Raw genomic sequence first — 24714 nt, forward strand, 5'->3', positions numbered from 1 at the left:
CTCTGTGGGACCCTGATGATAAGTACAGCCAAAATAACTGAAAATACTTTTTTAAGTTACTTAAATGGGGATTTTGTCTGATGATGCTGCAGTTATAAAATCTTAATTCTATAATAAAGTGCATCTCTGGGCTTAGGTGCCTCTGAGGAGCTGCTATAATCTAAAATCATGCAACTTGTTTGCACAATACATATATTCTGCTTCATCTCAGTTAGTGCAGACACACAGATGTGAAAAGTGTCAATCAAGCTTCACACATTGTAACAGCTGGAATTCAAGTAACCTGATGATTATAATGACATCTATCCGATCTCAAAGCAGCTCAAAGCAAGCTTTTTGCTGTCACTGGTGACATTTGAGAAAATCTTGTTTCTCTTGTCAGTCTTCTTACTGTTTATTAATGCTATAAATAGCTTTACAATCAATGTAAAGTTATTGTTCTTTTTTTAATTCAAATACATTTGTCATTGCGTCTTACTGTAGTGTGCAAATGTGACCAAATTAATCTAAATGTACGCCATCTTAAAAGGTAGTTGTTGGCAGCAGGTTGGCCAGATGTGGTCTTATCTGAACCTGCTGAGAGCTCCCAGGAACCCCAGACTCTTTTTAGTACCGTGTATTCAAAAGCACTTATAATCTGTTTGCTCTTTTAATGAGCTCATTGTTCCTCAGAGGGGGAAAAAGCAGGTCTCATTGCTGCTTAGCTGCAGCTCTTTAAGCAGGAAAGCTCCTCTGAGTACTGGTGATGCTCTGTTTCACCTCAAACATATTGCAAAGGTCTGAGCCTTAAATCTGTCTGCAACAAAGCCAGAAGCCTCTGAGCCTCCGTCCTACTGTGGAGTTACTTTATTGTACTTTTTTTTTTAAACCGCTAACAGCATCTGCCAGTTTGTAAGGCCTTTTTAAGCATTAAACTTATTTTTTTTCTGTTAAATTCTCAAAAGGTTTTGTAAAATTTGAAGCAAAATTTAATTTCATACATAAGTCTGAGAATTTCAAACACAACTAAACAACATGATGAGCACTCTACAGGACTGTCGCCTTTATTTCTTCTTCAGTGTACCCTGGTTACTTCATAACTGAGCTCTCTTTGCTGTGAATAGCTATTAGTGTGTTTAAACACAGGAATCTAGTGTTTTGATGTCAACATCTCATAGAAATCAGTTCTCATAGAACTGATTACATGCTTACAAAAATGACTTTTTTAAAGTAATATTCTCTATATTCAGACATCACTGAATCCCACTGAAATATTCATGGATCAGTCATCATTTGGACAATAAAACACATAAGAGATCAATTACCACTGAAATGTATGACAATAAATGGATATCCGAGAGTAAGGTCATACAAGAGCAAAAGGCATCATCTTGACTATTGTTCACACCAGCTGCATCAGTAGACACAGCAACAAATAATGGCAACAGTCTGCTTTAATGATGAAGACCTTTCTAGTAACACACACACACCAAATACACGCACATCGAACCCTGAATCTTGATCAGACAGTGCCTTTCTAATTGAGCTAATCCCCACTTCAGGATCAGTGCTGTCCCCCGAGATCTGACCCTCCACCCTGGCCGTCTCCTGCTCTCACTGTCTCAGTTCCCAGCTTAAACCTCCCGTCCCCTCCTTGGCTCATGTGGACTGTAAAGCTGTTTATTGGGAGACAATGGGCAGCAGATTGTGCTGTCAGGCTCCATTAATTACCATCATTAGCATCACACTCCTGAGTCTATGGAGCCGGACTGCTAAGTCTTAAGCTGTGTTGCCGTACAGCACGAGTGTGTGTTTGTATGTGATGTGTGTATGCAGGCATGCATTACTTTTGTTTTATTAAAAAAATATACTTAAATAAAATTCAATAACATTCAGAATACGATTTTCCATTATACAACTCACTTTTACTGATTTTTAGTTTCTGTTTTAAGTCAATACAAGATTGGATATATCATATGCCACAGTTATGTATTGATATATACACACACACACACACAATTTATATAAACCTAGGAATCTCAAGGCTAACCAGAAGAGGGCTCAGAGCGCACATTCTCTACCATACCAATGTTGTACATTCAAGGTTTAGACGAAAGTAATCCAGGTTCACACTAAGATGAAATGGATTCTTCCTTTTCCCAAAAAAAAAAACAATTACATACCAAGTAATAATGATAGATTATGTAGAACTATAAACAAGTAACTAAGTTTAAACAGGAAAAATGCTTTGGATGATGCCTGAAAGTCTTAAAGCCCTGACGCACCTGACATTAACTGCATCAGGATAAAAAAAGCAGTTCTTGAACACACCACAAAGATGACATCCAACTGCTACAAGGATGGATGATCCTCATCCAAGCAAGAGGATATAGCTTTGCAGTGCAGAAGAGGCAGTAGCCTATACATTATTCAATGAGGGAAACCAGAACTCTGCACAGATGAGAACAGTGTTTGCCTGAAATGAGTTATTGCTCAAACCTTTAAATTCTAACTAACATCATATGGATTGTTTTGTACTGCCATGCTGTTGATCATTTAAGATTTATGCTTTAAAATAAATGTTAGTGGTCATTCAAACAAGTGGAACAAATGCTCACAGATGATCCTTGACGCCATCCATCAGCTCGATATGACACAGACTTTAAAGAGGTGTTACAGCGTGTGCATCTGAGAGGGGGAAACATCTGGAATAAATGTCAGCTTCAAAGGGTGTGCATGAGACTCATATGTACTTAACTTATACCTGGCAATTTGTTTTAACCACCTGACCGGGCTGCTGGTTTGATCATAGTACACATGTGGAAAATGGCCGATCTACTGGAACATCTTCCTCCAAGCGGACACCATAACAAGAGCAACTTCAGGTGTCTGATGTCCACAACAGAATACAAGCAGATCCTTACAGTTTCCAGTCCCTGCTGAAAAACATCTGAAGCAAACATTTAAACGTTTTGCCCTTTGATTTAATGAGCTTTTATTAATATTAACATAATAATAATAATAATATTTTATTTAATATTAACAATGCTTAAAACTATAGCTACCTAACGCCTATTAACCAGTTTCAACTTCCAATCATAATCACTTCAGACTTTCACCGGCACCTTTAGGTGAAAAAATACTAAATGTTGGTAAGTTCAACAGTCCATATTTCACTGAATCACAGTAATAAAACCGTAATAACAGTATGATCAGTGTGAGGAAGTAACTCTGTGGACAGCTAAGAAACCAGTCTGAAAGACGCTGTAGGGGTGAGGAGCACAGTAGCAGTGATAAAGGAATTAAACATAAAGTTGAAGAACATATTGGAGGGACTATGTCCTAAGAAAGAAGAATCCAATGGAAAAAAAGAATTAAATAAAAACAACTCTTCGTGATTCATATGTCTTTTAGTCTCAGCTAATCGATGGTCAAACCACATTGATCACTGACCACTACTGGCATTTCTACCTCCAGCAGTGGAGCTCTAAAAGGAAATTGAACCACGTTTCTGCCACGCACCCACTGAGGCATAAGCCTTCTTACTCCGACTTCCTGTCTGATCAATGTGAGAAACAATGACTCAACAGGTGCGACAGACAGGAGCCCAGCAGCAGCTTTCTTCCCTGCTGCTGGGCCCAATTAGCACCCACAGTTAAGGAACAAAGAGGCGACATTTCATTTCAGCAGAGTGCCAGTTTAAGGCCTCTTCTCTCAACCTCAGCCTCTTTTCTTCCTGTCATTTACTGCTGACATCTTTAAAGGATCATCCCTGGCTGCATCATTTGCTATTAGATTGGGTCGATGCCTTGTGTTCGAGGTGGCAGGGGTGTTAAAAACATGGGGTGTTGATGAATTCATTGCATGTGACTGGACCTACTTTCTTTGTGTGGCAGTTTTGCCAAATGAAACCCCCTGAAGGTCTGTCAAAAAGCAAACATATTTTAAGGGTTTGGCCTCCACATCCAGGCTGTATTTCTTTACCAAAATTACGCAGAAGTAATGCGCTTCAAGAGGGATTTTTAACTTATTCGGAAGGAAGAGATCTAATGTTTGCCACTAATTGTCATTTCTATACAAAACATAAATAAAGTGTTCATTAGATATTTGTATTTTAATATTAAGAGTTTTTTAAAACACCTTTACAGTTTTATTCTGGTACAATAATCATATCTGGAGCTTGAAATTATATTTAAAATGCAACAAAACTACCATTTCCCAGCTGTGATATTTTGAAGCATAGCCAGTTGGTTGAGAACCACACAGGCAAAACAGCAGAGGAATTGTTGACAGCTTTCAATCTTAATTTAAGATCTTTGCTTGAGGCACATGGTGTTCCCACATTTGCTGTGAGAATAATCTAAAAGAAAGATGCATTGTTAAATTTTAAAGTAGGGAGTCAATCCATGAATGATGCAAACTCAAAAGAGAACATATTTGGTGAAATTAGTCTTCGACAAATAGCCAACATCTGTGGCCCTGTCCTATGACCAAAGAGGGTTTTAATAAAAGTAGAAAGGTTATTTCCAAAGTTTCCAAACTTACTTACCTGTTGAGATAGGCTCCAGCACCCAAGAGGACCCTAAATTGGATTTGAAAGGGTATGGAAAATGAATGGATGGATGGACATATAGATAGAATTAATCACAGCCTTTAAAACTTAACCATGACTACAGCAGAAACCATTTGTACTTTTTTCGATCATCAGGACGGTAAAATAACTCGAACAACATGTCAATAAACTGGGATTTTTCCTGAAATCATGTTTTTTTTTTTAAATGCTCATAAACATAAGAATTTGGTCACTTTTTAGAGGCAAATAAGCGAATGATAAGTTCTAAGTAGAAATAATGTAGAAGTTGCATTATCTAAGGATTAGATGTGCATATTTGCTCATATTTAGCTTTGTTATATACAGTTTAAATCAAATTTTTAAGTCAAGAACATAGTTTTCTAAATTTCAGACCAACCTTTCCTGTTTTCACACTGAAGCTGCAAGTTACTCTTAATAACTCTGAACAGGAATTAAGCAGTGTTGTGCATAATAACAGCTGTGCATACTGAGGCAACCTCTTGCTCTCATTTGAAGCATGCCAATCTACCAGATCTGTGACAAAAATAAGAAATAATGTAACTTACTAAAAATAAAGTATGTTTACATGCTCTGTAACTGATAAGACAGGTAATTAAGACAGCCGGCAAGCTTCATCCCCATTCATCACTGCCACAAATTCACAGAGTTATAACAGAACTAGTAAAAACGGAAGAGAGGCAAATTAATAAAACACAATAAATTAATCTAACCATACCTTTAGAAAAGCCAATTAACGACATAAGGCTACCATTTCGTAATCCCAACAAAATATAATGATTGCTGTTTGTGGTACAAATAAACAACTGAGCAATTGCAAGACATATTCCAGGCAATAATTTGACTGGTTTAAACAAAAGGCCAAATAATAAATTAACCAATATTTACCGCCTGAAATTCCAACAGAGACTGTAAAAATGTCACATCTTGGACTGAAAGCTTAACAAGATTCAGTCATCAAGTGGATAGATATCCTCCAACTGCTGTATGCAATTACTTTACTGGTTTACACATTGGCAAATGATCTGCTGAACCAAGCAAACCAGTAATTGTCTGAGGGAGGCAAGGAGCCAAAGAAAATGCAGTAAGTCAACCTCATATCACTTGACATATGTTTGAACAATTTGAGCTGCAGTGCCATCAAACACCAGGATACGAAGTTCAGTTACCTTCTATTCAAGCACTTATGATTTAATTCCTGTTCCAGTTTTTACTTTGAGTTAATTCTGTGCTTTACTGATCACAATCAGCAATATGGGAGCCATTTTAACCGCAGAGGAACATGGAGCATTAGTCTGCCTAAAATGATCACATCACATCACAAACCACGATAGGCTCCACAACAAACTTCTGTGAATGCGTCATCTCTCAACTTTTCTTTCACAGGTCTTTCTGGAAAAATATGATAGCTTAACCCATCACTTTCTACAATCAAAATCTACAATTAGCTTAACCAGCAGTTAAATGTTCCCTGGGCTTTCTAATCAGGTCAAAAGAAATTAAATGCTTTCAACATGTGTATCTTATAAGATAGAAATAAATTCCAGGAATATAGTTCTCCTACAAATACTGCATGAAAGAACAGTAAAAACACCAACAGCCACAGTGATCTTAAAAAGGTCTGCAGCCAATAAACTCCTTCTGTAGAGTGTGACTATATCATACCAGTGCCAAGTTCATAAAATAAGGATCCATCACATGATATATTATGTTCTAAAACTTCCATGAACATTATTTTCACATAACAAGACAATTTATTTACATTTGGAGTTGTTGTGCATTTTACAAATTGCCCCCCTAAACAAAATAATAATGCATTAATGTAATAAAAGTATAAATATCAGCCCTGCAGTGTCGGACAGAGGCAAAACCACTCTCGCTGCACAATCAAACGCTATGCACGCCGTAATATGGTTTAAAGGTTAAGGGTATGGTTTAAGGTATGTGATCTCCGTTGGTAAACTACGGCACGGATTCCTCATGGGTGACATTTAAATTACAGTGCGCATGCGTAATCCACTGAACGTTATCTTTGCTGGATGAAGGAATGAGAATCAGGTTGTATTCAATAATTTCTCCCTGTCAGTTGGGTTTACATATATGTCATACAACGTACCTAAAAACAGAAGTTTATTTTACCCAACAACATCTTTTAGGTGGCTGGCAATATACCAACATTGATGACAGCGTCATTCTTCCCTCCAGCCTAGCAACCAGACAGGAAGACGGTCCTGTTTGTAGAAATGAAGCAACCAGGAAGTGTTTTAGCAATGTAACCGCTGCTCCTAGTATGAAACCACTCGGTACCGTCCTGGGAAAAGCAACCGCAGCCTTAACTGTTGTAACTGTCGTCATTGCAGTGGTCTTGAATTATTTTGACGATCCTGTTCCGGTGAAATATACGAGGTAAAGAACAGCGAGCTTTGCTTATCAGATTGACACATTTACGTTAATTTGGCTGTGCACAGGTCCGTGTATTTTAAATGTTAACCCTCACAACGTCATTGGAAAGTACAACGATCCTGGGTCTGTACGCTATGAACATGTTGGATAGCTCCGCGTCTGTTATCAAAGAGCGAATGTCAAGCCAAACTCCTTTAAGAAATCATTGAATTTAAGGTTTTTTTCTTGCTGGCCAAATTCAGTCGGATGAAAAATAAAAGTAGGACATGTATCTTAAAAATGTGAATTTCCTTTCCAATTCGTTATAAACTCTTTAGATACTAATCAAAAAATGTATTCTATACTTTATTATTGAGGAGGGTGTATGCACAGCTACTTCCCCACATTGCCTACCAGTTTTAGTTTGGCATTACCTGAACACATTTATTTCATCTTGTCTTTGGCTGACAGCATGACAGAAGATATGAAGACCCTGGAGGAAAACTTCAGGCACCAGAACAAGAGCTGCTTTGTTCTTGGAGCTTCTGGAGAAACGGGTAAGGTGTTGCTTCAAGAGCTGCTGGAGCGCAACATCTTCTTCAAGATAACCCTCATAGGACGGAGGCAGCTGACCTTTGAAGGAAAACCATATGAAAACCTGGTTCGTGTTTTTGATGTTGCTCCTGTGGTAAGAGACCGCATTGGATTTTGCTTGACACCGTTTTCGTCTGCCCACAGATCCAAGAGGTGGTTGACTTCGAGAAGCTTGATGAACATGCGGTTGCATTCCAGGGTCATGATGTTGGCTACTGCTGTCTGGGAACAACGAGAGCAAAAGCAGGGGTTGTGAGTACATTTAATCAAGTGTGTTTATTTTACTAGGAAATTGATTCCGATTTCACTGTTTGAGTTACATGTGTTATCAGCAGTGACTAAGCAGTTTCACCAATGTCAATGGCTGACATTGTCTGTAGAGTATGGCTCATAAATGGAAACATTTGCACATAATAGCCCTGCTAAATGATATTATTGTACAGTTATGTTCATCTGAGTATACAAAGTTCAATATTTAACAAAGCTTGCAGAACAAATAGAGACTGAAGGTAATATGGAAGCAACAACAAGTTTTGCTCCTCACAAATCTCGATCACATAATTTTGCTATGAAGCTACAAATAAACACAATAATGCCCCTGCTATATCCTCTCTATGATTATCATACCAATATTTTATTAAAAGATGAGGCAGCAGATTTAAGTATGTACCAGGAAACCTCTGAATAAAATAGTTTGTGAAAACATATCGCTTTCTTAATCACAATCATTAACTGTGTGCTGCTAACTAGCTTGACTGCCCCTCTCCTCGTTAGCCCATTGGCTAAGAATATCACGTTAATTTGTCACAGCAGGAGATAGTTCTGCCCTTCACCACATTACAAAGAGTCCGGGCCCAGAACAGACAGCAGTGTTTCTGGATCCTCTCTATATACGTTCTACATCACATTTGTGGAAGCAAAAACACAGCAACAGTGTCTGTTTTAAAAGAGACATTTACACCCTACTTTCTCAAGCTAACCCAATTTATTGAAGCCTTAATGAAATGTTTGTTACATGCTTCGATCAAAATAACTGACAGACACTACAGTGGTTCCTTTTTCATTCATTAAATCTACGTGGAGCAACCCACTGGATTGCACTCCGCCCATCTCTTCCTTGGGCTTGAGATCTGTAGCACTTAAAAACTCGTGGAGCACATTATTACGGTACGAGAGAGTATACCTGTAAACAGCCTTTTATTCTCAAATACTTACATCTTCAGTTGGACCAAGGACAGCTGGTAGGCCATCAATCCCACGTCTCAAGTCGTGCGTTGATGTTGGTAAAACGCGCACTGCAGAACGTAACGGCCACTTGCCAGTTAATAACGTCCACTGACAACTTGAGTCATAATTCCGTCGCACTCGGCTCCATAAACGCACTGTTTTGTTTACGATTTTAGCGGCTAACATTCGTTGCTTGATGTTAAGAGCAAAGCAAAAATCAGGAACAAATGCAGCTTCATCTGAAGCTTAAGTTAGGCAGAGATGATGAGAAACCAGGCAGGATGTGGATTTTCCTTATAAATCTAAACAGCTCACTGAATGTTCTGGGTTTTTGAGTTTTCAGTTACTTTAGACTCCAAAATACACAGAATAAAATTTTCATTTAACACCACGCTGCTTAAAACCCCAAAGATCACAGCTCCGCTTTGGCAACAGTTTTATTCAGAATTAATTATGATTCTTTATTATTTTTATTATGTTATAGACCCTTAATATTGAACCATTCTGACCAGCTTTTTTTAATACCAAGTACTGATTTAATTAGCTGTGAAATAACAACACCGCAAAACAAGAAACCTCACTTTGAACATTTCATGGAAATAAGTTAACATTTTTTATTTACTGCCACACTATGAAGTATTATTATTTCACACCATGATTTTTTTACTATCGTTTAAATATTCTAATTTACACATTTATATAATAATATAAATTTGACAATTATTATGGCTTTTTCCCCACCTACTATATTTCAGCTGAAGCTAATACGCGTGTTGTCTAAATGCAGTTAGACAATTATGAGATTCTGCATTCTGACTTCTGTTTCAGGATGGATTCATCAGAGTTGATCATGATTATGTTCTAAAATCAGCTGAGCTCGCTAAGGCAGGAGGCTGCACACAGTTTCACCTGGAGTCCTCCCGAGGAGCTGATAAAAACAGCAAATTCCTCTACCTAAAAGTCAAGGTCTTTAATTATCTTTACATCCTGAAATACACTCACTTTTGGCTTAACTAGAGCTCCTAACGTAAGATAACTAACAAGTGAATGATTTTCTTCCAGGGACAAGTGGAAGCAGACATTGAGGCTCTGGGATTTGATAGATTCTCCGTTTACAGACCAGGGTGAGTGTTTAGATTTACTTGATACTCTTAAACATTTACCATATTACAAAAGAAAATGGTATTCAAATTGAAAGTGGTTACTCTGGGTTTTGGCTTCAGAGAGAAGCAGGGCAGAAAGTCTGATGTTCATAATAGTTTGAAGCTGGTAAAGAACAATACAAATTTTGTGCTTTAACATTTAAAGAACTATGATACAATAGTTGTAAGTAAATGTGAGTGATTCGTCTTACTCTCCTGAACTCATTACAGTCATATTGACAATAAATGAGAAATTAAAGCCAGGGAAAAAGGTCAAATCAGCTGTCTGAAGTGATTATTTATATTAATGCAACCTGATAAGACTGCGAATTGTACCTTTACCCCCCCCAAAGGGTTTTGTTAGTAGACAGACAGGAGAGTCGACCTGGTGAATGGCTCGCCAGGAAGTTCTTCAGTGCCATGTCTGCCATGGGATCTACAGCCATGTCCATCCCAATCCAAGCGGTGGCAAAAGCGATGGTGTCCAACACTCTGCTCCAACCTGAGCAGAAGGCGGAGATCCTGGAGAACAGTGCTATAGTCAGTCTGGGGAAAAGTGCAGAGAACAAATAGGAGAGGTGAGAAAAATATGACTCATTTAGACGGCTTAACCCTCTTTGAGCAGCGTTTTCTGACACTTTACAAGTGTTACAAGTCAGTTTTCTCTCTGACCACGGTATTAATTTGATGTTTTCTTCTTAGGTGCTTTAAGAGGATATATACAGAGATGACTTCACACTGCAATACTGAAAGATGTTCACGATGCTTGAAAATTGACTTTCGTGTATTAAAACATTTTTCAATCACCAGGATTTTTATATAACCATACTGACTTTTTATTTAAGAGAAAACTGCCTTTAAAAGGAAATTTAAAACTGCCTTTTAAAAGGAAATTTATTTTGTTATCTCTTATCTCTTTAATTCTACATAATGTTGTCATGTTTTCATCAGGGAAGTATCGCCAAGCTTTTCACCATTTGCACTCTGTCATTCCAAAGTGCTGCCTTAAAGTGAATGTTTATGTCTGGATTTTGTAAAAATGTAAAAAAAAACAAACAAACAAAAAAAACCACAATTGATACGTGTAATTTTGTCCATTATTAAAACTGATTTTTTTTTTTTTTTCACATTTACATATTTATGACCTAATATTTATTGCTTCTTCCACATTTACTGTGTAATGTATAACATCCATGTCGGATATTAGCATTTATGAAACGAATGGTGTAGTTGAGCAATTTCCAATAATATTTTGATTGATTTTATGGAAATATGTAAAGCACTTTCACAGCTTGTGTGTCAGGGTTGATAATAAACACTAAGCTGTTTACCCTCTTTGATCAAGCAGCACCCTCTTGTGACCGAAAATGGTTTCACACTTTGTGCAAATGTGCAGAAAAGATTAAAATCACAGACTAAGTGGACTCGTTCTCCTGAAATCTTTTAAATGATTACAGTATTGATGTTGACTAAGACAGGTGGGCAAGCAAAGATGTGAAAAAAATTCCAGGTTAGGGTTATGTTTTCCTTAACTTAACAAGTTAACAGCCATCTTGCAGGGTTTTGACAACATTGAATATACCAGTGGTAAAACATTTCCTTGTGTTTAAGTTATAAAATAACCCAGAAACAGAATTAATGAATTGCCAAGAGCAACTTCATATTGGACAAAGCACAATAAATAAGCTGGCAATTTAATTCAGTGTTCAGTTCAATTCATTGTATTCCATTCCAGGTTTTGCCTGTATTCGTATTACAGCTGAATGCATATGTGCTTTTGAATACTATCAAGCAAAAAAGGATTTCTGGAAGAAGTCAAAGGGTTAACTACACTATAGGACCTTACAGGCTTGGAGTTAACCAAGTCTTTTAACTTCTGATTCCAATTAAAATATGCTCAACAGATTCAGGTCATTATAAAACAGCTGTAAAGTTACTGCATCTGCATGCACATTTTAATCAAAACACAGAAAACAAGTTACACAAAGTAAGAGCTTTTACCTCTTGGTATGTTTGACAAACTGACTGCTTCTTTTTTTTTTTTTCCCCTTGTCCTGTTCAGCATTATGGCAGCAGAATTGTAGTCTGAATACCTTTTATGCCAAACAGATTTGCTTTGCCAAGGGAAGTTTTATAAATGTAAAGCTCCCCTTGATGCCCATTTATTTATTTCTGTTTACAATATATAACATGTAATAGAACTGAACCGGACCGGGGGACAAGGAAAGAAGAAGAGGAAAGAAGAGGAAACAGAACAAAAATAGAAACAAAAACCAGACAACCAGCTGCTACACCTGTAAAAAACAAAACAGACAACAATCCATGGCCTCTGAGGGGAATCCAGCCTTAGCGCCACCAGGAGCACCTGAAAGCAGACAAGCAGAGAAAAAACAAACACACAAACAAACAAAAACAAGCACAAGAAGCGGCAATCGCATACAACACAGCTGTGGATATAGATGACCTGAGACGACATGATAATACATCAACTGCTTAGCGACCATGCTACTGGGCTAATAAATGTGTGTGTGTGTGTGTGTGTGTGTGTGTGTGAGAACATGCAACACCCATGGCACAGGACCTACATGGTAACCGTGCTTAGTTATGAGTGTTTAAGTGTACAGAGCCACAATCCACAGCCCCCCCCCAGCAATCAGAAGCAGGCAGAGAGGGCCACAAGACCCAGGCCACCAGCAGCCCCCACAGAGCACAGAACCCAGGCAGCCCACCACAGGGACAACCACGCATCCACCCAGAAGACTGCAGAGGAAGCCCCCGGACAGAGCCCCCATAAGCATAGGGCAGAGGCCCTCCGAGAGCCAGGGGCAACAGCCCACCGACCCCGCCAGGCCCCAGCTGCCCAGACACGGGCCGTGCACTGGACCCGGGCCCCAGGAGCCCGAGCGCCCCCAAACCCCCCGGCAGAGGCCCCACCCAATACCCAGGAGGGCCAAGCGCCCCAGACAGCCACACAGTGGGTCAGCGCCTGCCCCAGCGCCCCTGGCCAAGTGCCCTGGGAGTCAAGACGTGCCCACAGGTGGGTGAAGTCGCAAGCAGCGGGGAGAGGCAACACCGCCCCCCCATCGGGAGAAGCACAGGCAGGCCAGGCGACAGCAAGTCCCAGATCCAGGCCCAATCATTACCACACACACTTTCACGTCCCATACATCCAAACTGACTGCTTCTAACATTATCATGCAACAATTAGTCAAACTCCTCTCACTGCTCAGAAGTTAGAGGAAGATGAGTCTCTGAGGTGTGTTTCAACTGGTTAGTTGGTTTAGTTAAATGTATGACGGTTGTTGAAAGAAGCTTGATAATGACTACAGAAAGTGAAATAAGTTATCCTGAACTGTGTTCTTCTTGACAATGATGCTTTAATCAAAAAGTACTTTAGAAATACAAGATCTTACAATATGTTGTTCTTTAGTTTTACAGGCTGCTGGTTGCAAAATTAAACTCTTCCGTTCAATATTTGGTCAGACTGCTCAATTGGAAGTCAACTTTAATATGTTCTTTTTCCTATTTTCAACACATGCCATCAACAACTTGCAGTACTAATTTGTCACAAGAAAAGTAACGAAAATATTTTTTTTACTCTTAATTTTAAATTAAATTTTTAATTTTACTTTGTAAAACTGCTGAGTCTTGACATGGCCTGTAGTATTGTGATTTAATTTGACCTATTTAAAGTCTCAATTTAACTCTTAAAGTTGTGGTAAAACTGTGATTATTAGTGATTTTTACACATTTTTAAAAATGAAATTTATTTCGCAATTAACGTTTTGTTCTTGATATATATATCGGGACAGCCCGACATGTTACCAAATTAGTAGTTAGCTAACAGTGTGTTTGCAATGTTTAGAGTCGTGTTTTTGGTCTCACTAGGGGTAGGTTTATTCACCTACCTCTGGTCTGCTCAAATATATTTATGGTCTTTGTCTCTACTGACTCCAGAGGAACAATCCCAGATTTGTTACTCTATGTTGGCCCGTTCGTCTACCCTCGTCTCCGACTGTCTTCCAACGGCTGATGCAGAGGTTAATTTTCGATTTTTGTCTCGAAATGAGAACACAATCAGTCACTAATTGTACATAATTTATTGGAAAAGGTAAAGATTCAAACGCATGAGAAATACTCTCGGTTTGACGCGTTTAGCCTGGAGACGACGTTTCTACAGCTTGAAACTTGACTGTTTACAACCGTTTTCCCGCCACTTTCTGAACAGGAGGCAGACATATTGGATTTTTAGGTCAGCGTTAGGTGAGGAGGACGAGGAGAGGGCGGCTTTAAAGTCAGGGAATCGCCGGGTAACAGTTTTCATTTCTTAGTTGAAATCCCAGTAAAACAAAGTTGTGGTCAACTTTCAGCTGCCCCCTCAGTAATGTCACTTAGAAAATCAGGCCAACTTAGTAAGTTAACTAAGCCTCAAATCCACCATATAAGGTCCAAATCTAAAATGGTCGCGTAAGTTTGAGACACTTTTTGCCCTCCTAATAGTGCGGTTGGTGGACACAATCCGTTCGTTTTATTTGTATACATATTCTTTTAACAGATTTAAGTGCATGTGTTTTTTTTAACTGCAAATTTAATTGTTGAGGAACTATTATATCGTAATCTAAATTTATTACACTAAATTTATTACTGTAGATCGTGCATCATTTTATACATTTAATTCAGAATGGTATCATCTGATGTGGGTCAGTGGGCTTTAAGAAATCTGAATATTTATCTACCTCATCATTTTTCAAGAGCATGATAGCTCAAAGTATACAAGAAAAAGTACAAAAATACATGTAAATATAGGCCATTTTTTACATTAGAAAGTGTTCCCATCTGTCCGCTGCAACACACTGAGCTGTATATTTTCATTTGTATTTTAAAAGTGTTAGTTACATATTAGAAGGTGAATGGTGGAAACTGTAGCACCATTTAAGTTTTTATTAAAACTGGTTGATCTGTTAATAGGACTATTGTATTTTTTATCTGTTTGGGTAGATGTCGTAAGAAGAAAAACCTTGGCGTCATCTGGTGGTTTACTTTAAGAAGTGAGTGTTGTGCGTCTTTACGTCACCAAACGTGACCAGGAAGTCCTCTGAATCAGGCTACATCATGGCAGAATGCACAGACCCACGTGAGTGTTGAAAATAGCAAAACAAAAGTTGAAAAACTGTAGCTGCTAAAATTTTGCATGTCGGTGTCTCCTGTTGCGTATCGGGTCAGTGAATTTAGTGTTTAGTCGCGTTATTTTGGGCGGATTAGCATCTTTCTCAGCTGTAGTGGCTATAACGTTGATGCCTCAGATGTAATACGTTTATTTAACTACTGCTAAAAAAAAGTAGTGTGATTCTTATATCAATCTGTAAAGAGGTTTTATTTTGACAGACGGCGATGGACTTGTTGAGGATATACCTGAGCTTTCTGACGGAGATGATGACGTTGATGATGATGAAGAACAGTGGCAGTGGATGGAGGAGGAGGACAGTCAGCCAGTTACCTGTCTCTTCTGTGACAGGTGAGATATTGCATCGTTGTATAAAACCACATGAGATATTTAAGTTAGATTGCAGTTTTTCCATAGCATACACATATGTTTATCTCCCTGGATTCAATGTAGCTATAAATATTCATTAAGTTATTATTTTATTATAGAGAGCATTTTCATACTAGCAACACGCAACATTCAGGTCATCAATAACGTTATCAATCCCTGGACTTCAGAGGATGATTCAAGAATTATAAATACTATATATACTTTAAAATATTATAGTTAAGATTCAATTTACCCAAATGGAATTAAGACATAAAAGCAATAAATGATCGTAGTTATCAAATTAAATGATAGTCATCAGAAGGGATGAGTAAAGTGAGACTTGAATCTTCAGAAACGCCATAAAGACTTGGCAGTGAGGGGGCAAAAGCTAAATAGTGATGAAGAAACTGTTATTTATGCTGTTCTGATTGTCACGTGGTCACAGTTCCTGACATGACTGCTGTGGTTTTAGACTGAACAGAAGCAAAACGAGATGCCAGCTAAAAGCCAAAAAAGAAAAGATGCAAGTGAACTATCTGTTTCTGACCTTCCTTTTCTTTCCTGCTTCACAGAATAAAGCGTAGACATCAATTCATGTGTTCAAGCAAACTTATAAAAAGATTATTTTCCACCACAATCACAGTTTTAGAAAGTTTTATTTGCAGTCTCAGAGAACTGTGGTCTTTATTGGTTTGTTGGAACCCTCGTACCATAGATGCTCCTCTAAGCCTTCTCGGGTCCTCAAAATTAGTTTGGTTCTGTCAGCACCGTCAGAACAAAGTCGGATTGCTTCACTCGCTACCTGAATCAAAACATGTGACATCAGCAATAGAATAATTGGAAACTCTAATTTGAAAAACACAGCTTGTGTTTTAGAGAGATTTAATTATCTATCTTATTACTTTCCTGTAATCTATGATCGAGTATATTTCCTGTTCAACAAACCTGAGAACTACTTTAAAACATTACTAAGCCCAGGTTTAGTTGTTGACTATGACATTAAACAGATTTCCCTGTACGCGTGTCTTTGTTTAGGTTGCTAAGCACTGTACCCGCCACCTTGCAGCACTGCACAGCTGAGCACCAGGTCAACCTTGTAGACGTTGTAAGAAAACACAGTACGTAGACTCTCATCATCAAAGAAAAAACAGGATTATTCCATGTGTTTCAGTGGTTCATCCTTCTTTTCTGTTTCAGGTTTAGGGGACTATGGTTACATAAAAATGATCAACTTCATCCGGTCAACAGTAAGTATTATCTGTCTTCACATCACATCCTTTACATGAACTGTTAAGTCTTTATATTTTCTATGTTTTGATCGTGTATAAATGTGTTGATCTTCTTTTCTCACTTGTCCTGCATACATTTGTTTGACACCTAACTACTTCCTCGTACTTTAAGCTATCAAAATGATTAAATTGTCAAATCCTCTTCAAACATACTCAACTTCAACATGTATCTCATTCCATATTATTTCAGTTAGATACACTATTTAAACTTAAAAATGTTCACAAGACATAGGGCTATTGAACTGATGTTCAATGATTTAGAAACAAAATCGCACCCAAAGTTTGATTTCTAATTTAGACAAATTCAGAGTTTCTAATGGGCCTCTGTTGGATGGATTGTTTGGAGCTTGAATGGAGCAGTTAACTGACCACCCAAATGTTGGAAAATGTGTCTTTTCTCACCTTTGTCATTGGACTTAAACTTCTTGTGCCTGGAATGTTATAAATCTTTTAAATGTTATAAACTTGGTGTTACTTGGTTTTTAACTCAATCTATTGTCAGCATATTGTCAATCTACGGTGTCAGTAGGAGGATTCCCTCTAATTGAAGAGAATTAAGCCAAAGTTTGAGTGTATTTGCAGCCTAGTTTGAGTGTATTTGCAGCCTGGTTTGAATAAAATGTTACACACTCCATCATGGCAACATAACTGACACACAACAGCTTGTTTAAAATAACTATAAAAACACCCACACCTGCGAACACAGTGAAAATGTTTAGATTAAACAGCGTTTGTGGTTTCTTTATCATGTGTTTAAGCACTTTTTATGTATATGATGTACAGCCGTCAACCGTTTTTAGGTGCAGTACAGTTGATACATTTGTTGTATGCTTAGAAATGTAGCTCGTCCTGCCTGATGGGGCTGCCAGATGGCCCCTTACCCTGGGAGAGTGAAGACTTCCTGCGACCAGTGCTACAGGATGACCCACTTCTTCAAATAGGTACTACAACTCCTTCATGTTTTAGTGCACACTTTTTATATTTTGAAGTTACCACAGTGTGAATAATGACATCAGCAGATATTTCTATCCTGTGAGACACTTTTTGTCAAACATCTTCATGGCTAAATACATTCCTGATCATATTTTCAGCACTACAGACATTCCCAGTCTAATTAAAGTCAGATTTACCAGTTTTTAAACATGCTTGTGTAAAACAAGCAAGTCGAAGCAAAACTGCAGAAAGTAAATATTTTTCTTGTCTCATAATATTTCAGACAGATTTATTGTCATTATATCACATAAAATTTGGAAATATGATTTAAGATGATTTGATTTCTACTTAAGTCTAGATGATGAAAAATAAGCCTTTAGATTAATAAAATAACTAATGAAGAAAATTAAAGACAAAGTAGATCATATTTTCCTTGAAATAACGAAGCAAATCTTACTAAATAATTAATTTAGACTAAAGACAAGATAAACAAGACTTTTTATTCTAAATCTAAAATTATTACATTTCTATTTGGAATCCCAGATTTTGTAGAATGAGGTTCAATAAACATTTTTGTGATGGAGAATCTACTGATTGTGCATTATGACAAAAATAGCAGTGAGGCCATCGAATACACCACAGGGATGACCTCCTCTGTCAGGTTTTTGTCCTCTGATTAGTTTGGTTTAAATCTTCCTTGAATTATGCAAAGATAAAATATTTGTTACAATGCCCTCCTGTGCGTCTGGGATTAACAGGTGTAAAGAAACTGAGGATGCATTCAGGTCAACTTCAGACCACATGTAGAGGTGATCTGGGCCACTTGTGGCCACATTCTTATTACAGTGTAAACTCAGATGTGTCCTGGGCCACACTAAAGGATCACTGCTCTTTGGGCTCCCTTCTACTCCTTGCCTTGAACATCTTGAGCTTAGCCACATTTATCCTGATTGACAAAATTTACGTTCTTATGTAACGTAACAGCACATAGGAGTTTGAAGAAGGTTGTTTTTACATTTAAAGTGATCATAAGGGATTTCAGTAAAACGTGTGGCCAGTTGCAGTTCTAGTATAAACTGATACACTCGATGCTGTCCACTTCTTATCTGATCTCTATTATTGTATAACTTCCACAACATTCAATTATCTTGGCTTAATCCTCAAATTCTCTCCCTTTAGCATGTGGGAGTTGTATTCCATGCTGTTTGATCATATTCAGACCGTAGCTAGTCGTATGTTAAAAGTGTTGATTTAGGTTCAGAATGGCAGCTCGAGGATCAAGTGCTGACTGCTGTTGGTTTTTCTGCTTCTATTTCACATGTGTAGCTTGATCATTTACTCAAGTAATATACAGGACGTTGTTTCGAAACTTGACTCAACAGCCAATAAACGCCAATCACTTGCCTAACTTTCTTCTTTAAAATCTGAAGATGGTCTTAGAATGGTTGTTGGCAGATTAATTTTACAAATAGCAAAACTTCACATGTGCCCTTTAAAATTTAAAATGCATATATCTTATATATCTGTTGCTCTCTCCCCTATGTGTTTGTCAGACCTTGAGGAGCTCTGTGACAGTGAGGGTACATGCTCGTCAACATGTTCATCATCCAGGGCTGAGTCCTATGATGTACTGCTGCACAGGTCACAGGCTGCTGAGGAGAGAGCTCGTTGTTCAGAAGAGGCACTGGCCAGAGCTATGGAGGATCTGCACAAACTCAAGTCAGTGACTCCTTTTCTGAAAAGATTTTCAGCTCTGTAGCAGTGTATGTAGGTGGTGAGTGTCTTCTGCATTACCCTTGTCAGGCCAGCAGGGGGCCACAGTGAACTCCATATTGCAGATACATTAACAGGAGTACCTTGTGGAAGAAGTTTGGTGGAAAGGGAAAGATAAAAGAGGGAAGGGAAAATTCCACTGCAGCAGGGAGGCTAAAGTGAGGATGGGAGGTAGGTAGGGAGCAATGAGGGAAAATTACAGAAAGAGAGTGGACATGGAGGAGAGTTAGGAAGATGAATGCCTCTCATCTCCTCCATTTACAGCTTCGTCCTGCATGAAGGCTGTGTGTGCTTTCCACTCTCTGGTCGCTGCTTTTGTCCCAAGTCCTGATCTGGGACGTTAACTGCGAATCTGTCTGCCTTTTGTTCAGGCTCCTGGCTCAGGGTTTGGTGCTGAATGCAGAAACCAGTAAACCTGGCAACCTTGGCACTGTGGCCGAGCTCCGTGAGGATGAGGACGAGGCCTACTTCAGCTCCTACGGTCATTATGGCATCCATGAAGAGATGCTGAAGGTTTGAGTTGTGCAAACACATGTGCGCACACACATACACACACTGACCAAGCTTCGCCGGTCTCATTAGTCTTGTGAGCCATCTCCTCAGGGCAAATAAGTATTTATAAAGTGAGGACGGGCCCATCAGTGTGCATCTTGGCTGAAAGATTTTGCTGAAGCATGTAAATGAAAATGATCATCTTTATGCACATTTATACTGAGGACAAGACATCCTCTAAAAAGTGAGAAATCAGCTATAAGTGCTGAGCTCTCATGTGAAAAGTTACACTTGTCATAGAACATGGAAATGAATTTTTACACGCTGTAAAGCTCTAAAATCTGAAAGTGTCAGCGCACATTGAAGGAGGTTGTGTGTGTGCATGTGTGGGGTGGGTGTTAGCTCTCTCTCCACCACACTGTTCTACTTTGTGCAGTACGCAGACATATTCCTTCCCTGATTGGTGCTAAGCACTGTAAAGTTTGGCGTTGCATGTGCGTCAGCCTGAAAACTCCTTCAGAGCCTCAGGAGGGGCCATGAGCACGTGACGAAGGCTTTGCAGTAGAATGTGATCAACTGTTACTTGGGTCGGAGTCAAGAGCATCACCTATGACGCAGTCTGTGTGGGATTTGAAACATGCCTGTTTGAGTCTACTCGGGTAGTTTATCCTGAAGTAATTTCTTCAAGGCAGTCTGTGCAATGTTACATGTTTGTGTTGAGAAAGTGATATTTTGTTGCAGTGCACACCAAATTTAAATTTCTGCTTGGAGCATAAATTTGTGTTTTCTATTTCTGCAATCGGACTGAATAGTGAACAGTCAGGTTATCATATCCACCATTACGAGTGTTGGTATCATCCACATTCAATGTCCACTGTACCTTGGCTGAATATGTTGTACTTTAATTTGAACAGATTCTGTAGCTTTTTCCTCAGACAGTAGCTGTGTTGACTTGTGAGCAGATTTGAGTGGCAGGTTAGTTAGCGAGTGCTGACCGGACTTCACACGGAAATAACAAGTCTTAAAAGCCCTTCCGGTTGTATTTATCTCAAAGATGTGCTATAAAAATCTCTATGAAATCCCCCACAGTCTGTTACGTTCTGCTGTTTTCTACAGCAGTATGAACAAAGTTTGAGATTTCTGTTCATGTATTATTTCTCTCTTTTTTTTCTTTTTTTTTCGCAGGATAAAGTCCGCACAGAGAGTTATCGTGACTTCATGTACAGCAATGGTGAAATGTTCAGGGACAAGGTGAGCCGTTCAAACCAGTGCAGTGGAGTTTGTGCGTATGCATTAATTTGTTTACATGTGTGTTGTCTAATGTACAGCAAAGCCTTTTAACAGGATAGGCCTGTGCATTTTCATGACATGACATTAATAAGGTGATGATGTGTGATTTAAAACACAGTGCAGCATTCAATTAGCACCTCAAGTGTCGACTGCAGAGTCCTGATAAGATATGCAATCTACCAGCAAACCCATTACACCCCACCACCACTACAAAACCCTGCCAGCTCCCTCCCGTCCCTCTTTTTTCCTCTGCTTTTAGTTTCAGGAAGCAGTGGCCTGTATCATGACCATCTATTATATGGGCGGGTGCTGGTTAGTGCAGGGATGCGGCTGCTTGTTTTGATGGGAACGTACATTATTCCTGTCAGGTCGATGCAGTCGGCAGAGAAGGAAGTGTCTCCTTCTGCAGTAACTGATAGACGGAGAAGAAAACACAATATTCTTGTCTCGAACAGAGAAAGAACCAGCGACTTGTGTTCTCTTGTGTCAGCAGTGTGTTAGCGACTCTCTGTGAACTCATAAAAACAGCGGGATGCTTACTGGGAGTTGCCTTAAATAGAGACACTGAACTCAGTGTGACATATAAACGGGAACATAGTCACTGCTGCTTTGGCTCTGTCATTTAACACCAGGAGGTGCAGATAAACAAGTTAAGTGTAATCCCAACTTGAAAAAGAAATGATCATTTACAACATAATGCAAACTGTGACCGAGACTGAAGAGTTGAGCCTTGTTCACATATAGATTAGTTTATCAGTGAAAAAAGACACATTCCAGACAGAGGAGGCTCAGCCCCGCATCAGTGTGTGCTCACATGCATCTAGTCAAAATAACATCTTTGATAAGAGTGGCGTGTTTATCAATGACCACTTCCCCTTACACACGTATCCCGTTTCACCTCTGCTACCTCCCCTGACGGATCATGTTTGACTTTCACATGACATATGAGTCCTGGCTTGAAAGATGCAGATCATTCGAACACAAGATGCCAGCTCTCATTTCCACTATATTTTGACTTCAGTTTTGTTCATGATGGTGCACTGTTCCTGTTTATTCACAGCTTATGGTTAGGGTGAAGTAGTGGTGGCTACACAAATCATTTATACGGAGGTCGTACTGACGGAGAAATATTCACCACAAATTTCACTGTAAACAGAGTTACAATCACCCCCCTAACCCTGAATTTCTCTGGCTAATTTCTGACTCTGACACTGTCCCCCTATCACATGTTCCTGCTCATTCCCCTTCCTGTTCTGCAGGTGGTACTCGATGTTGGCTGTGGGACAGGAATACTGTCCATGTTTGCTGCCAGAGCTGGAGCCAAAAAGGTTATTGCTGTGGACCAATCATCTATCATCTATCAGGCCATGGACATCGTCAGGTGAGTTCTCCGATTGCTACCAAAATGCATTGAGAGTTAACAGAATTACAGTCATGGGATGCTCGCACATTCGGTCTTTTGGGATCAGAAAGAGTTGACCGGTCCAGTGGGGGGACTGGGGGTACACAAAGAGGGGGGGGGCCTCTTTGTGTACTGCAGAGGATTATGGGACTAGAGGTCTTTGTGCCCTCCAGCTATCTTTTTATTTGTTGCAGTTGGTTGACTTCAATAGAGGTGCTGTCAGGAGCATCACCGTAATGTACATAATTTACACCCGCGGTCTGACTCGTTCGCCTCTTCTCCCCTGCAGTAGCCTGCAGTCACGTTCACGCAGACATGTAGATGAACCCCATGTTGGGACCTTTTTAATACATTCCTCAGTCCAATTTCAGGTTCACTGTGTTTCCAGTTTTCCAGCAGCTGGTTCTCCACTTTGGAGTCCATTTACCTCCACCGGAGCTGCTGCTTTCCTTTTACTACCTGCAACAGCTATCATACCCCTACCTCTAAAACACATTTTTGAGTTAGGGCCCTCTATGACTGCCATTATTACCATTATGTAAGGGAGTGTCGTATAAGCAAAACAACAGGGTTTGCTGAAAGAAAAGGAAGTTTTAATTTTACAGACCACTGACTCGCTGTTGAAGTGTGTGTCGGCATGCAGGTTCGCCAGCGGTGAAGCTTCAGCAAAAGAGAGATGCTGTAATTCCCCACGGCTTCACACTCATACATACCGATACAGACACACAGACTCTGCCTTTTGGGTCCCTTTTATTTCTACCGATGGCTTGGTTTATAACTCTAAAGCCCTTATTTTTGTGTGCGCGCATCACTTGGTCTTGATGTTAATATCAGGATTGTAATTAAAGTGGCTCCTGTTGGTTAGGCAGGAGCATCCATCTCCTGTCTCTCTCTGTCTGCAAAGTTTAAATAAAACGCCCGACGTGACTTCCCTCTTTCACAGTCACTTCCTTAATGGATAATGTCTAAATACTTTTAAAAAATCGTCCGGAATTGATAGATCGTCTGACAGAATGTCGCACAGCGTGACAACAAAGCGGAGAATCGCAGGACAGTATTTTCTTTGTACATGAGTGAAATTCAATTTTTAATAACGATATGGTTTTAAGGCAGATGTTTGTCAGCCAATATTTTACTTTGGTCAGCATTTTCCAGACATGAACACAGTATGGACTAAAATTCAGAACATTCTGATTAAACTTTGTTTTACTGTTCTTTAGTAAATATGTAAGCATATTCTGGTGGTTATGATGGGTTGTAATGGGATGCAATGTCTCCCTAACACACCTACAAAGCTGCACAGATATCGTCTCTCTCCCCGAAGTCCTGAATTTGTCCTCTAAATTACCCCAATAATGAGATTACAGTGTTTTCCTTCTTGCGAAAGGTGGAGAAGGTGGTGGGTTATGGGTTAGGGGTGCAGGGGTAGTTGGATTCTGTGAGGAGGTGATAGCAGCAGTAGACAAGCAGCTGAGAGGGGAGAGACAGTTTCAGATAAGGATCGCTGCTACAGAAATGCTCTCTGGGTCGCTGTGAGTAATTGTTCTGTCCTCTGTAACATTAGCTGTCACGATAATGGAATATTCACAGAGATTGATATCCAAACTGGTTGGTCTGAAAGGAGGCATCATTTAAAAAGCAGTGCTGGTCTTACAGTCCGTACCTGAGCCGGTTATATTACAGATTCACAGTTACAGTTGAGTCCTTTTAACATCCCTGTTTGGGTCAGGAAAAATTAAATATCTGTGGATCAATGAAGATGCCGGCTTTCAGAGCTGATACATGTACAGTACATTAATCATTTAGTAAGGTTTGTTTTTTTATGTAAAAGCTAAGATTGATATATATATTTTTCAATAAATTAACCATAAGAGCCAAATGCAAACATAAAATCATGCTACTGACGGATAAGTTTGAGCTCATCCTACATCATCCATGCATCGGTGCAACATATTCACTCCCACTGATTTATCGAATACATTTTGCATCTTGGCCATACATGAGTATTTGTTTTTCAAAACCAGAAGTAACCACCAGAGATGGAGCTGATTGAGAACAAGGGGACACTGTATGCTCCAAAATGATGG

General features: G+C 39.2%; 2 protein-coding genes across 4 annotated transcripts in view; both read left to right on the plus strand.

The window, feature by feature from the left end:
- The first annotated feature begins 6589 nt into the window (after positions 1-6589).
- Positions 6590-24714, plus strand: part of htatip2 (HIV-1 Tat interactive protein 2) — a 279723-nt gene continuing 261598 nt past the window's right edge. The window contains exons 1-7 of one of the 2 annotated variants that reach the window (XM_072379986.1): positions 6590-6976; positions 7424-7613; positions 7691-7798; positions 9602-9739; positions 9836-9897; positions 10269-10493; positions 10618-11335. In XM_072379986.1, the coding sequence (XP_072236087.1) occupies positions 6618-6976; positions 7424-7613; positions 7691-7798; positions 9602-9739; positions 9836-9897; positions 10269-10488 (1077 nt within the window). In that variant the 5' untranslated portion in view covers positions 6590-6617 and the 3' untranslated portion in view covers positions 10489-10493; positions 10618-11335. Of the gene's footprint in view, positions 6977-7423; positions 7614-7690; positions 7799-9601; positions 9740-9835; positions 9898-10268; positions 10494-10617; positions 11336-24714 lie in introns of those variants that run through there. The other variant, XM_072379987.1, reaches the window with a different exon arrangement.
- The window catches only part of prmt3 (protein arginine methyltransferase 3), a 52588-nt gene continuing 42869 nt past the window's right edge, over positions 14996-24714 (plus strand). The window contains exons 1-9 of one of the 2 annotated variants that reach the window (XM_072379981.1): positions 14996-15049; positions 15301-15430; positions 16484-16566; positions 16646-16695; positions 17573-17678; positions 19224-19389; positions 19815-19956; positions 21121-21186; positions 22485-22606. In XM_072379981.1, coding sequence (XP_072236082.1) covers positions 15028-15049; positions 15301-15430; positions 16484-16566; positions 16646-16695; positions 17573-17678; positions 19224-19389; positions 19815-19956; positions 21121-21186; positions 22485-22606 — 887 coding nt within the window. In that variant the 5' untranslated portion in view covers positions 14996-15027. Of the gene's footprint in view, positions 15050-15111; positions 15134-15300; positions 15431-16483; positions 16567-16645; positions 16696-17572; positions 17679-19223; positions 19390-19814; positions 19957-21120; positions 21187-22484; positions 22607-24714 lie in introns of those variants that run through there. The other variant, XM_072379982.1, reaches the window with a different exon arrangement.

The sequence above is a fragment of the Leuresthes tenuis genome, unplaced genomic scaffold (genome assembly GCF_036924035.1).
Source record: "Leuresthes tenuis unplaced genomic scaffold, fLeuTen1.0.hap1 SCAF_2, whole genome shotgun sequence".
NCBI classification, from domain to species: domain Eukaryota; kingdom Metazoa; phylum Chordata; class Actinopteri; order Atheriniformes; family Atherinopsidae; genus Leuresthes; species Leuresthes tenuis.